Raw genomic sequence first — 14,925 nt, forward strand, 5'->3', positions numbered from 1 at the left:
CTGAATCAATTTTGTATGCCACTAAAAATCTTTAATCACAGAACTGGGCACTAGAAGTAACATAATGAGATAAGAAAATGAACAATTCTAAGAAATCAATTGTATGACTTTCAAACACAAGTCTACTTAATTCAGTCTAGGAAGACATAATAATTGTTACGTCCCCACCATGGACTGAGGCCCCATCTCCAAGCAACAACGTGAATTTATTTTTTTAATTTACAAAATTAAAAAAAATTCTTCAAATACATTTTGTTTTGGTTCTTGCATTTCATTCCTCAGCCCCAAATCCAAAGCCCAACTTGTGGTAGGGAATTAAATAGGACCAGTATGAGCAAGCCAATTTAAGGAGACCTTAGAGGGTAAAATATTATAATTGGAAGCACGACTGCCATGGTTGGAATTGTTACTGTCAGTTTGGAGGAAAACTCTCCTTAGGTAAATGTGGAATGCTGTCAGCTGCTATCCTCAAAGCTGCCACTATTCCGGCAAGAATGAAAATGCATCGGGCTCATGGGATCAGACACGTAGCCTGCATCAGGAAAGAAGTTCAGATGTTACTTATTAGCCTTTCAGCCCATCTCCCCATTTTTCTTTTCTTTTTTTTGTTTTAAATGTTTTGGCCATGCCATGCAGCATGTGGGATCCTAGTTCCCTGACCAGGGATCGAACCCAGGCCCCCTGCATCAGGGGCTCAGAGTCTTGACCACTGAACTGCCAGCAAAGTCCCCTCCCCATTTTTCTTAACAGCTTCACCCAGTGTAACACATAGCTGCCAAGCAGCTTCTCCTGGCTCATGTAAAGAGTCTGCCTGCCCATTGCTGGCAAGCAATTATAAAACAAAAGCAAAATTTACAAGGATAACAGAGAGCTGAGACCAGAGGAACATCAATGATGGGAGTCTGATGTGAACCCAAGCTGGCCAGGTGACAGTTTGGAGTAAAGAAGGGTACAATTCAGGAAGGTGGTATATCATGATGGCTAAAAGGATGAGCTTCATGTCAGGCAAATCTGGGTTTGAGCTCTGGCTCCACTATTACCAGTTCTGTGATTTTTGTTAACCTTTCTGAACCTCAGTTTCTTCATTGTAAAGGGGAGAAGTAAAGTACTTAGCCAAAAAGTTGGTAACACACATAAGACAATTAGCAGTGTCTGACACACAGTGAGTGAGAAGCAGATGATGACTGCTGGAAAGGGGAGATATAGACGGCAATAGAGAAAAGCAGAGTATTCTGTATATCAGATTGGCTCTGATTGTTTTTTCTTTTCTTTCTGAGACTCCAATTTTTAAGTGTGCATTAATGCTTAGGTATGAATTCTAGTGGCATTTGATGCTCAGTGAAGCACTAGTCCTGGGTGTGTCCAGAAAATCGAGCTAGTGCCTCAGGATCTGGCCGCGGTCCTAGAGAACGTAGGACGTGCCCAGGGAAGCAGTGTTACCTTTCCACTCTGAGCAGGGAAGCCATTCGTTGTTTCTGTGAAAATGGGCACATTTGTCAGTAGCTAATGCTGCTTTTGCCCCCTTTTGATAGCTGAGTTTTCAAAACCAACTCAGCCATCCACATTTTCATTAAGACATCTGGTGATACACAGTTCAATGGGCATATTTATTTTCATGAGAAAGGTCTCCATCAGCATCTCTTAGGCAGCACATAAACTCTCAGGAAAGGCAGAGCCACCACTGCTGATGCTGCTTGAAGGGCTCCTTTTGCTAGTGGGGCTGGCCCTGGCCAGCTGCAGTTAGGGGAAGCGGGAGTCACATTACTGAATCCTAACTCTGGGTGGGTGAAAAATCTGTATCTTGGAGCAAAAATATTTCCTTTTATTCAGCCTGAAGCTGCAACTCCATCCCAGGCATAGATAGATGCTTTAATAAGCTCGTAATTCTCTCATTACTGTATAATCAACTGTCTAATGTACCACATGCAATTTTACTGGTCTACAACGCTTCATGCCTCTCTCTCCATAGGGCTCCAGTGGAAATCTGATTGTGAGCGTCCTTCGTGCTAGTGTGGGCAGGCTTGCCTTCGGGTATGGGTAGCAAAATCAGCAGGACATAGATGCTGACATTTATTATTGATACCATAATCACCAGAGTTGAAGCGACAGTCTTTGTGCAATCAGTTGACTTAAGAGGGACCAAATGAAATTTGACCATGGCTGTAAGAAAAGACTGAATCATGTTTGCATGTTTTGTTTCTTAAGGGTGAAAGGTCTCAAGTACAGCTATGTACTTAATTTTATCTGCATTCTCTAGCCCTGTTCTTTGGGGAAGAAACAGTTCATACAGTTGCTGTTATGTACCACAAGTGGTTTACGAAGTGGAAATGGAGGGCAATTAAAGGGTTCTGTCTTGTACAATGTGATGTTCCTAGTGGGAGACAACGAAAACATCTTTTTCATCAACTGGGACTCTCACTCCATTTAAACACCCTGATGTTTTCTTCTACCCCTGGTACATATACACATAAGAAAAACCTACTTTTGTATGATTACATCTTTTTTTGTCTGACTTTTCCATCTTGAGGAATTCTGTTCAATGTATTATCCCTTTAAGAAACAGATCAAGAAGTGCTTCATTTTGAAACTCCACCAAGAAAGGATAGACTCCTGGTCAAAGCACACACTTCAAAGGGTGCCCTATATTTTGTGGTTGTGCAGTCACATCTGTAAAGGTTTGAAAAAACGATATTATATCTATAAAAAAATGTGATGATGTGACACTTAGCACATATTTTCCTCCGTTACTGGAGTGGCCAATTATGTCGTAAAGTCGACGATGAAAAGCACTCGGCTGCATTCTAGACATGTACTGGGAGTCAGAAGCACAAAGGTTTCTTTCTTTAATGTTCCCAAGTAGTTTGTCGTATCTATCCAGAACATTTTTCCCCTTCATTTCTTAAAGGCTTTCTAATGCCTTAGGTACTGATACTCTACAGACAAAGTGCATTGGTGAGGATCCCAAAGCTGCAGGGTCTGCTGGCATCAATAACACAGAGCCAGGACCATAACATGATTTATTCTTCCACAAACCCAGTTCTTGTAATAAATCTGATCTATTTAACTGACATACATTTTTTTTTCAGTTCTACATATTGTCAAAGGAAGTTCCCATGAATAAATGAGCCCATTGTGCTAAAATTCCAATAAAATATAGAGCCTTTCAGGCTTAGAGGTTGGAGAAAGGACATCACAGGCCTGGCACTTTAATATGGGAGCTGATGATAACGGTTATTGCCCATCCTCTGGCTTCCAGGGGCAAGCACAGAACTGTGCTAACTATTTCAAAGAGCTCTATTAATTCTTTCTAAAGTAGTCCTGTGCAAAATGGATCCCATCAGTGAAACAGACCCTCAGCTCCTCTCCAGCTTTTTGAGAGAATAGCTGGGTTCACATTTTACCCACAGGTACTTGGTAAAGAGAAAACATTTCCCTAGGATATGGTGCAATTGTGGAAACTCATCTCTTGTTTTCTCCTCTTCCCTGTATGTCTGTGATGTGGGGCTTCGAGGAAGTGAACTCAATAAGGTGGCAGCAAGATGTTTGGAATGTCATGAGATGTAGATTATTTTCATAAAAGTTGTACTTTTTCCACATGTACACACACTCCCATATACTTGTACATACACTTAAAAACTTATGCACACATTATTAAACTCAAAGATAACTAGACTTATGACCTACAAGAGCAAATTTCCCACTTTTATAATGTTTTTCAAAGCACCCTTCATTTCTACTTATTGCAAAATAGAATCTTCTCTCCCTCATTATCAAACAGATATCACCTTCCCAAGGGTAGTTTTCTTAGTCAATCTGGTGAATCTGTATACTTACCATATTTGTCAATGGTTGAGAACTGAAGACTTTTCTTCATGTCATCCAAAGACAGGCCTTGAGTGGAACATTGTCCAGCACTAGAAAATTCCATGAGACACTGTGAAAATTGCAGTGGCATTTGCTAATAACATTTTTATAAAACAGAATTTATTCTCTCAGCATAGATATCAGAGAACTGGCAATGTGATACAATGGTACTTTTATCTTATACTGACTTGTTGGGGAAGAACTCAGAATTATTTGCAGCAAGTTGATCTAAGTGTGTCAGATCTAGGTAGGCTCCAATTCCTAGCTGTATAATCTTAGACATAGAACCCTTTCTGAGCCTTAGTGTATTGATCTGTAAAATCAGGGAAAATACATAAACAATATGCAATTTGTCTTGATGATTAAATATAGCAAAAAGAGTTGAATATAAAATCTGGGTTAATATCCTTGCAAGTCTTGCTTAAAAGGAACTAATGACCAGAATGTTATCATCTTAGTCATAATCAACAGAAATGAAACACATCCCAAAATATAATGTTATTTTTATATTGATATTATTATAACACGAATTATAAGAGATAGTGATAATGGTATTTATTGTATGATTCTTATGTATTATTTGCATATATCATTATATTTAATCTTTATCATTATTATTTCTCTCATTTTCTAGATCAGAAGGGCTTTCCAGGTGGTGCTAATGGTAAAGAATATGCCTGCCAATGCAGGAGATGTAAGAGTCTTGGATTCCATTCCTGGGTGGGGAAGATGCCTTGGAAGAGAAAATGGCACCCCACTCCAGTATTCCTTCCAGGAGAACCCCATGGACAGAGGAGCTTGGCGGGCTACAGTCCATGGGGTTGCAAAGAGTTGGACATGACTGAGTGTCTCTGAATACATAGATTAGAAACGGAGGCTGGGGCAACTAAGAAACTTGTTACATACATTTGGTAAATGGCTCACCTAGGATTCAAACCCAAGTCTTCCATATTCTAAGGCCTATATCCTTGCCCAGTATTCAATTGGGAATTTTCTCATGATTCCTCAGCTTAATCCTTCTCTTTGCCAAACTTCTACTCTACCATGTAGGTTAATGGGATCACTTCTTTTCTACTTTTTCAGACTCAAAACCTGAAGTTATCAGAGCTTTCAACCTAATATAAATCACATCTGTCAGTCATATATCTGTAATTCCTCTTGTATCCATTTCTCTCATCCATACTTTAGCATCCTTAAAGAGGCAACCCAAGTTACGCCCAGAGCTGTCCCACTATGTCCACTGTAGAACTTGTAACTCCCCCTGTCTCCAAGCCAGTTCTCCCCAGCTCATTACTGGTACTACACCATTCAGTTACTTAACCCAAAATTCTGGGGTCATTCTTGGCACCTTTCTTTTTCTTTTATCTTCCACCTAATTCAAATCTTTTTAACTTTGCATCCAAAATGTAACCCCAATCCATCCATCTCTCCTTCTTCAAGGTTTAGGCCATATATCTTTCTTGTTCGGACTGCTGCAATTTGCCTCCTAATTGATTTTCCTGCTTTTATTTCTGTCCCCTTATAATTCATTCTCCATATATTACCCAGAGTGGTCTTTTCAAAATATAAAAGCATAAGCCATTTACTGACTCATTTGAAAAGACCCTGATGGTGGGAAAGATTGAAGGCGGGAGGAGAAGGGGAAGACAGAGGATGAGATGTTTGGATGGCGACACTGACTCAAAGGACATGAGTTTGAGTAAACTCTGGGAGTTGGTAATGGACAGGAAGGCCTGGTGTGCTGCAGTCCATGGGGTCGCAAAGGGTCAGACATGACTGAGCAACTGAACTGAAGTCATTTACCTACCTAAGACATACTTAAGGGCTTCCCTGGAAGCTCAGTGGTAAAGAATCCACCTGCTAATGCCGGAGACACGGGTTTGATCCCTGATCTGGGAAAGTCCCACATGCCACAGAGCAACTAAGCCTGTGTGCCATAACTACTGAGCCTATGCTCTACAGCCTGGGAGCAGCAATTACTGTACCCATATGCTGCAACTACTGAAGCCTGCATGCCCTAGAGCCCATGCTCCACAACAAGAGAAACCACTGCAATGAAAAGCCCATGGACCGCAACTAGAAAGTAGCCCCTGCTCACCACAACTAGAGAAGTTTGTGCAGTGACAAATACCCAGCACAGTCAAAAATAAATAAATGAATAAATAAATAAATAAATAAAACATACTTAAAACCTTCCAATGTCTCCCCAGTTCATTTAGAATAAAACACAAATACTTTGCCCTCAAATACAATGCTCTCTCAAACCTTGTTTCACACCCCTCTCACCATCTTTGCTAAGCACTTTTTTGGTCATTCTTTCTGTCCTTTGAACCTTCCAAGCTTTCTCTCAATTCACAGCTTTTGCATTTGTGAAGTCTGCTTGGAATGCTTTTCTTTTTCTCTTCTTTTTTTTTTTTTTAATTTTTATTGGACTGTAGCTGCTTTACAATGCTGTGTTAGTTTCTGCTATGCATATATATATGCATACACATATCCCCTCTTTTGGGGATTTCCTTCCCAGTTAGGTCAACACAGGACTGAGTAGAGTTCCTGGTGCTATACAGTAGGTTCTCATTAGTTATCTATTTTATACATAGTAGTATATACATATATGTCCGTTCCAATCTCCCAATTCATCCCACCTCCTCCTTTCCCCTCTTGGTATCCATACATTTGTTCTCTATATTGGTATTTCTATTTTTGCTTTGCAAATAAGTCCATCTGTACAGTTTCTCTAGATTCCACAGACATGTATTAATATAAATTTGTTCTTTTCTTTCTGACTTACTTCACTCTGTATAGTCTCTAGGTCCATCTATGTCTCTGCAAATGGCACAACTTTCATTCCTTTTTGTGGTTTAGTAATATTCCATTGTACACGCACACCACATCTTCTTAATCTGTTCCTCTGTTGATGAACACTTAGGTTGTTTCTGTGTCCCGGCTATTGTAAATAGTGCTACAGTGAATGGGGTGCATGTACCTTTTTGAATAATGGTTTTCTCTAGGTATATGCCCAGGAATGGGATTGCTGGGTCATATGGTAGTTCTATTTTTAGCTTTTTAAGGAAATGCTATACAATACTCCATAGTGGCTGTGCCATTCTACATTCCCACCAACAGTATAAAAATAAAGTAAAGTAAAGTGAAGTTGCTCAGTTCTGTCCGAGTCTTTGCGACCCCATGGACTGTAGCCCACCAGGCTCCTCCATCCATGGAATTTTCTAGGCAAGAGTACTGCAGTGGGTTGCCATTTCCTTCTCCAGGGAATCTTCCCGACCCAGGGATTGAACCAGGGTCTCCACATTCCGGGTAGACGCTTTACCGTCTGAGCCACCAACAGTATAGGAGGGCTCTCTTTTCTCCACATCCTCTCCAGCATTTTTGTTCAAAGATTTTTTTGCCTATGGGTACTCTGATCGTGTGAGGATTTACCTCATTGTAGTTTTGATTTGCACTTCTTTAATAACTAGAATAATTTGTGATACTGAGCATCTTTTTATGTGTATCTATGTCATCTCTATGTCTTCTTTGGAGAAATGTCTTTCAGCCATTTTTTGATTGGGCTGTTTATTTGTTTTATATTGAGCTGCCTGAGTTGTTTGTATATTTAGGAGATTAATCTCTTGTCAGTCGCTTTGTTTGCAAATATTTTCACCCATTCTGAGTGTTGTCTTTTTGTCTTGTTTATGATTTTCTTTGCTATGCAAAAGCTTTAGATTCCATTTGTTTATTTTTGTTTTTATTTTCATTACTCTAAGAGGTGGGTCAAAAAAGATCTTGCTGCAATTTATGTGAGTGTTCTGTCCATGTTTTCCTCTAAGAGTTTTATAGTGCCTGTCCTTACATTTAGGTCTTTAATCCATTTTGAGTTTATTTTCATGTATGGGGTTAGGGAGTGTTCTAATTTCATTCTTTACATGTAGCTGTTCAATTTTTCCAGAACCACTTACTGAAGAGACTATCTTTTCTCCACTGTATATTCTTGCCTCCTTTAAGAATGACAATAAGCCTTCTGGTGCAAGACTCCTGAATTTGAGTCTTCACTCCACTGTTTATTAGTTCTACGACCTTTTTGGCAAATTGTTTAACTGGCATGTGCCTCAGTTTGTGCAACTATAAAATGGGAATTACAACAAGACTTCGCTTATGATGTTTAATTTTAGAGAATAAAAGAAATATTTATAAGTTTTAAAGTATTTTGAACAGTTCTAACATTTAGTAAGCACTCAAAAATGTTACCTACTTTTATTATTTATCAAGTTCCAACTCAAAGCATTTCCTCAAAGTCCTCTTGGATACTCCCAGTTGGAATTCCATATCCCTCTAGTACTTTTTACTCCAGACACAGGGCTTATCAGAGTCTGCCTTGGTGTAGAATGATCTGTAGTTCCATACTGTTGCTGCTGCGAAGTCGCTTCAGTCGTGTCCGACTCTGTGCAACCCCATAGACGGCAGCCCACCAGGTTCCCCCATCCCTGGGATTCTCCAGGCAAGAACACTGGAGTGGGTTGCCATTTCCTTCTCCAATGCAGGAAAGTGAAAAGTGAAAGTGAAGTCGCTCAGTCGTGTCTGACTCTTCGCGACTCCATGGACTGCAGCCTACCAGGCTCCTCCGTCCATGGGAGTTTCCAGGCAACAGTACTGGATATTTCCATACTAATACCCCACTAAACAGAATGCCTGTGCAGGTCTGAGATCCTAATACCTGTGGGTCTTCTGCAGGACCTAGCTGGTACTTTGTAAATAGTTAAAATAATAAAAGTGTGTTAAATTATTACAAAATATTCATTTGGAGAAGTTTAGACTTTTCTAAACACTTACATGAATTCATATAGATTAATTCACTTAGCTGCCTTAAAAATGATTACATATTTGGTTACTTTCTTAAGCTATAAAGTGAAGATACTGTTTCTTACAGAAAAACAATGATTAAAAAAAGAAAGTATTAAACTAAAGTGGGACTTAGAGTGATCTCAATCAACATTAAATGGCAAATCACACTCAGTTTTGGACAACATAATCTCATTCAAGATATTTTTCAAAATCAAAATTACCTTACTAATTCCTGTAACCTCCTTAGCACTCAAGCTCCTTTTAAGAAATGAGCCATAAGCAGTAGTCTTGGCAACAAGAAGATAATAGGGAATAAATATTTTATCATCAAAAAGGCTATCTGGTTTCCTATGAATAAAAGCCCATCTCCAAGTTGTCTTATTTATTTAGTTGCTGAATGCAATCCGTGCCAGGGGACTTAACCTTCCTGCCCAAGAGATATCACATAAGCTGTCTCTGGCTGCTATTCTAGGATGACAGACAGATGGAAGCTAAGCACAGTCAAGGCAAACAAAGCAGAAGAAACCAGACCTTGATCAGTGGAACTAACTGTCCTCAACCCATGGGTAATCCAGACTTCAGTGGGAGTTTCACAGAAGCCCAGAGTTTCAGAGACACACCAGGACCTCTGTTTGCTAAAGTCATGGCCAGTGTAAATAGGCATTTCCAGGATGCAGCTGCCCCATGAATTCAGTGAAAGTAAATCTGAACCAATGGCAGGTAAGTAAAACACTCAATTTTGTAGCACTTCATGTTACTGGTCACCTAGGAGGCTTTCTTTATGCTAAAAGGATAATATGTATCATATATAAGCATATATATGAATGATATATATTGTTATAATGATAATTTTATATATACCTCTTTTGGGAATGGAATGAAACTTTGTATTTTAAAGAGAATAAGATAGTCTTTAGGTTAGTTTTTGCATACTACAACATTATATTGATATATCTTAGTGCTAAAACAGTTTCAGTCATTTTAGGCTAAATAGTTCATATTAGCTCTGTGATGGATATACAAAGATAAGCATAATCATCAGTCACTTTCTCTTATAAAGATATCCTGTGTGTGTGTCTGTTCAGTCAGTCAGTCATGTGTGACTCTTTGTTGTCCCCACGGACTGTAGCCCACCAGGCTCCCACTGTCCATGGAATTTCCCAGGAGAGAATACTGGAGTGGGTTGTCATTTCCTTCTCCAGGGGATCTTCCCGACCCAGGGATTGAACCCGCGTCTCTTGCGTCTACTGCACTGGCAGGCGGGTTCTTTACCAGCTGAGCCACTATACCCAAAAGGTACACTAGAGAATGAATAATTTATCCAACGCAACATAGCCTGCTTGCAAATAGTCACTCATGTACCCTGAACCAAAATTCAGAAGTTATTTTTTGCTTCTCAGTCCACATGTTATGTTATAGACTACCTAGTTGATTGGCTGCTAACGAGGCCAGTTCACACCCAAATCCAAATAAGACGATTTGTATTTTTGTGTGTGCACACCATTCAGACTGTGGCTTGTCAGCGCAACATAGCCTGCTTGCAAATAGTCACTCATGTACCCTGAGCAAAGACAACAAGGACATTCAAAACTAAAATATGAGGCTATGTTGGCTGAAATGAATGCAGAGATAATGACTCTCATGACAAGCACATTAAGCAAAAATATTATCCAGGGAGAAGTAAATCAATATGTACATAAGATACAGAGGAACCTTGAAGAGTGGGAAAAGCAGTAGCAGATAGAACACACCCAAATATAGATTGAACTCTCCAAAGCAGGAGTTAGGCAGAGTTCACAAACTAAGCTGGTGGGTTAATGCGTACGATGGGCAAAACTCCCCAAAAGAATATGAAAACAGGTTTTCTGTACACTTAAAGACAGTTCTGATCACTAGAAGCTAGCATGGCTTCAGTAAGAAAAAAAAATATGCCAGATTGGCTTTATTTCTTTTCAGTAAGGATAAACTTAAAGGGGCAATCCATAGGTTAGAACATAGAGCTAGACTCATATCATGGGCAGAACTTTGCCTGATTGCTTTATGAGTAATGAGGGGAGGTCTGTGCCACTTGACAATGGTTAGATTGGATTGTCACTGGTTGAATATCCAGAATTGACAAAGACCTCAGGTAGGTGACATCTCCTACAGTTTAGACATTGGGAAAAGTTAAAACAAAGTACTGCATTTCCTAACGTTAGAACTGTCCATAAATAGATTGAGTTGTTCTAGAAGCGGGTACCATCCCATCTCCAGGCATATTCCAGCTGTGGTTGGAACATCTTGTTCCAGCTAGGTGCTACAGAGGGATCCCGGTATCCATCTGGAAGTCACATGACCTCTATTTTTTACATTCTATGATTCTTTAGAAGGTATCTGGAAATGATGTAGTCTCTGAAACTAGCTTTGATGTATTGGAAAGGCAGAGTGAAATTACACAGTTCCCACTTAGGCAGAAGATTTTTATCTTCCTTATCTGCACTGACTGACATTTGGCCAGGGCTGAATGCCTGATTCCCATACACACACCACCGCATACCTAGCTCTACATTACCACTTCTGCTCAAGCTGGTGTTTGTAGCTTTTTGTCTATATACATTTCATTTGATATAGTAACTGAACCATGCTATTTGCCTGAAGGAACCGTCGTCTTGAGTGCTTTTTTTCTTCAAAGGAAGAACCACGCTGCCATCTAAGATGAAGCAAAGGAAAGTGTAGAGAAGTCACTTTCACATAACCCATCATTAAGGGTTTGAATGACAGGCTGTGTAAGGTTGGCACTGAAAAATTCTGAGCTGCTTCACAAGGGTTTTTATATAAGGCACATTTATAGAATACTCATATCGAACACCTGAGGGGTGGGGAAAAACCCTAAAACACTGTCACCTCTTAATCCAGAAAGATATGTTGTTAAGGTACATAAGGAAGGAAGAAAAAGATTGTCTGAAGAAATCCCGGGGAATCTGGGTCCCATCTCTCCTGAGTGGTGGGAGCAGGCAATGCCTCAGTGGGTGAAAATGGCCCCATTTAGATCCTCAAAAGCAGCCAGTATTGTGGCTTCCCAGATGGCACAAGTGGTAAAGACTCAACCTGCCAATGCAGGAGATGTAAGATGCGGGTTGGATCCCTGAGTCAGGAAGATTCCCTGGGTCAAGATTCCCTGGAGGAAGAAATAGCAACCCACTTCAGTATTCTTGCCTGGAGAATCCTATAGACAGAGAAACCTGGAGGGCTACAGTCAACAAAGAGTTGGACAGGACTGAGCAGGCACCCGCACACACACACACACACACGCACGCACCACACTGTGGCTTCCAAATCACAGCCTGCCAAATGCGTCTGGTATTGAAGCAGCAAATCATGGCTTTGGCTGTGGGATTCATGAATTCTCGGAATACCTGTTAGTGCCATAATTGCTTTTGAAGAAATTACATTCCAAAGAAGACTTCAGATGGGCATACAATCCATTTTTATCATATTATTCCAAATGTGGCTTATGCCGAGCTGGGGATTTTGCCTTAGTGAATTACAGCACACGTATACTGTCTACATGACTTGCAAGCAAGAGTAAAATTAAAGCAACCGGATAAAAATAAAGCAACCTAGAACATTAAGTTCTGTCACAGTGACATAAAAATAATTTCTTATATTTGCAGAGGGCTTTATAGCTTGCACATACTTTTCGATTGATTAAAGAATTTAAAACCTCCATGGAGTTTAGCTTAAAACCTCCATGGTTGTCCAAGAAGGCATCAATCCCATGCAGGTGGAAAGCCAGGCTCAAAAGTTTGAATCACCTGCATAAACTCACAGAACTAGCAAGAAGCAGAACCAAAACTTGATCAACAGGTCTTTATACTTCCAGTGCATGCTTTGTCTTCTAAAATACACGTCATTTAACAGCAGTATGGGCTTCTGAGGTAGTTTAGTGGTAAAGACTCTCCCTGCCAATGCAACAGCCACAGAAGAAGACATGTGTTTCATCCTTTAGGTGGGAAGATCTCCTGGAGGAGGGCCTGGCAACCCACTCCAGTACCCTTGTCTGGAGAATCCCATGGACAGAGGAGCTGGCAGGTTATAGTCCATGGGGTGACAAAGAATCAGACATGACTGAACACACGCACACACACGTAACAGCTGCTGCTGTTGCTAAGTTGCTTCAGTCGTGTCCGATTCTGTGCGACCCCATAGACAGCAGCCCACCAGGCAGCACATGTCAAATTGTTGATGTGTTACCACATGGGGAGCTCACTGAATGAGTCATGACTTAACAGAGTTTTGGACCCTTTGCATGCAAAAGTGATCAAGAAAATTCTTATTGAGAATATGCCTCCTTATCATAGAGAGACCAGAATCAGCTTCTCATGTTTTGCTTTGTTAGACCTTTTAAACAAGTATACTTTCCACTGTCTGACAATGGTTTTCCCGTTCCTGAGCAGTGATGTCAAAACATGAGACACACACACCAAACTTTATAAATGAGATGTTTATGATTCTCCCCGACTCTCTGAGCTTGTGTAAGGTTTCCTAAGCTGCACACATGGATTCATCTTCCTAAACACTGTCCTAAATTGAATAGAAAACAATTAGGCTACCAGTGTGATTAAACACTTTAGGCAAAATTTTCTTCTTTCAAGTGGTTCCAGTTAGTTTTATGCAGCTAAAAAGGCCCTCCAGGGCGGCCTGTAACCTGGAAGATTTAGCCATTTGGATTTTGCATAATATAGCACCATCTAAGGCCTCACAGCTTTGCAAATATGCTTGGTGGTTTGTGGATCCTTTTGCCGTCGGTCTGAACCCTGTTACCTATCTAAGGATATTAGCCCAAGGATCGGCGCCATATGCACCCTCATCCCCTTCCTTCAGAGGAATATATCCAGGTTAGGAGTCATTTATTTCACTCAAAAGGAAACAAAGACAGGCAATATTTAACCAGAATTTCAGAGCTTTGACACTAATCTAAAGGACTAATACAAAGAAAAAGTGAAGAAACAGCCTGCTCAGATCCCTAATAAAGGTGTTTACACAAAGAAAATAAATGCCTTGCCATAGAAAAGGCTACTAGAGTCATCTGGCTATTCCTTTTGGCATTTAGCTGAAAACAAATACATCTATTTAAAACAGATCTGTCAGAAGGGATAAATGCCGCTGTACACTTTGCAATTTCTCTCTATGCCACACACCTTTTCTTTGGCCTAAAGAGAAAGACGACACTTCTATTAGATACAGAATCACCTTTGGCCTAACTTTGAAATAGTCCAGTCAGATTACCATGAATAAACCTTTGTTAATTTATCAGCTAGATTCAACATATTTATTTATTCATGATTTCCCTCTGGCTGTTTTGAAAACATTGTTTTGTCTTTGTCAATATTCCCTACTTGATAATGTCCTAAATTAAAACAAATTTATTGCACCCATTACAGTAAATGGGCAATGGCCAAAGTATTTAATGGGGTCAGAGGTCAGTGCAAAGTATCTTTTTCAGGAAAATCAAGCCCATCAGCTTTCTGTCAACGGCAAATGTCCCTGGGCTATAAAAAGACTGAAAGACTTGGCAATGGGTCATGGCTGTGTTTGAGCCATTAGGCAAATAGCCAAGGTCTCAGCTCCCTTAATTTTAAAGGAAAAAGCAATTAGGTAAAGAATTATGAATAAAGAAAAATGCAGTGAGAACTGAAAGTGTGCATTAATTCCTTGATGGTTTATAAATTATTAATGTGCTCAACCTGACAACACTACCACCTCTCAATTTACCTCTGCTTTAAACAGGTATAAACGAATCAGCTGTACAGTCTAGCAGGAGGTGGACTTTGCCTGCTAAACTGAGGAAGATCCTTTAAATATAGCAGAACCTTTCTTATTCTTCACTGTTTGTATCCAAAACAGGGAAATCTTGTTAAATACAGAACTGTGAGATCTTGGTAGCATGAGAGTTATTAAGCCCACTCCTCATCCCTCCATTTAACCACCTCCCATTTTACTGAGAAGTACACTGAAGCCAAGTAAAGTGAATTAATGTACCCAAGTTCATATGCTAAGGTTAGAGTGAAGTCAAGAATATAAGCTGGAGTGGTAAACCTCTAGTCTTCTTTGATGATTTTTATTCTTCTTTTTAAGTGGAGAGGGGAAACTAAAATTTTTAGTACATCTGCCAGGAACACAATCAGATGCCTTACAATCCCTATAATCTTTGCTCCACCCAAAAATTCATTTTACATGCAAGGA

General features: G+C 39.9%; 1 protein-coding gene across 1 annotated transcript in view; it reads right to left on the minus strand.

Moving 5' to 3' along the window:
• Positions 1-455: 455 nt before the first annotated feature.
• Positions 456-14,925, minus strand: part of TNNI3K (TNNI3 interacting kinase) — a 351,856-nt gene continuing 337,386 nt past the window's right edge. Inside the window, exons 24-25 of the mRNA XM_070367853.1 lie at positions 3,835-3,914; positions 456-532 (exon numbers count right to left, since the gene is read on the minus strand). Coding sequence (XP_070223954.1) covers positions 456-532; positions 3,835-3,914 — 157 coding nt within the window. The remainder of the gene's footprint in view (positions 533-3,834; positions 3,915-14,925) is intronic.

This window comes from Bos mutus, chromosome 3 (assembly GCF_027580195.1).
Source record: "Bos mutus isolate GX-2022 chromosome 3, NWIPB_WYAK_1.1, whole genome shotgun sequence".
Lineage (NCBI taxonomy): Eukaryota > Metazoa > Chordata > Mammalia > Artiodactyla > Bovidae > Bos > Bos mutus.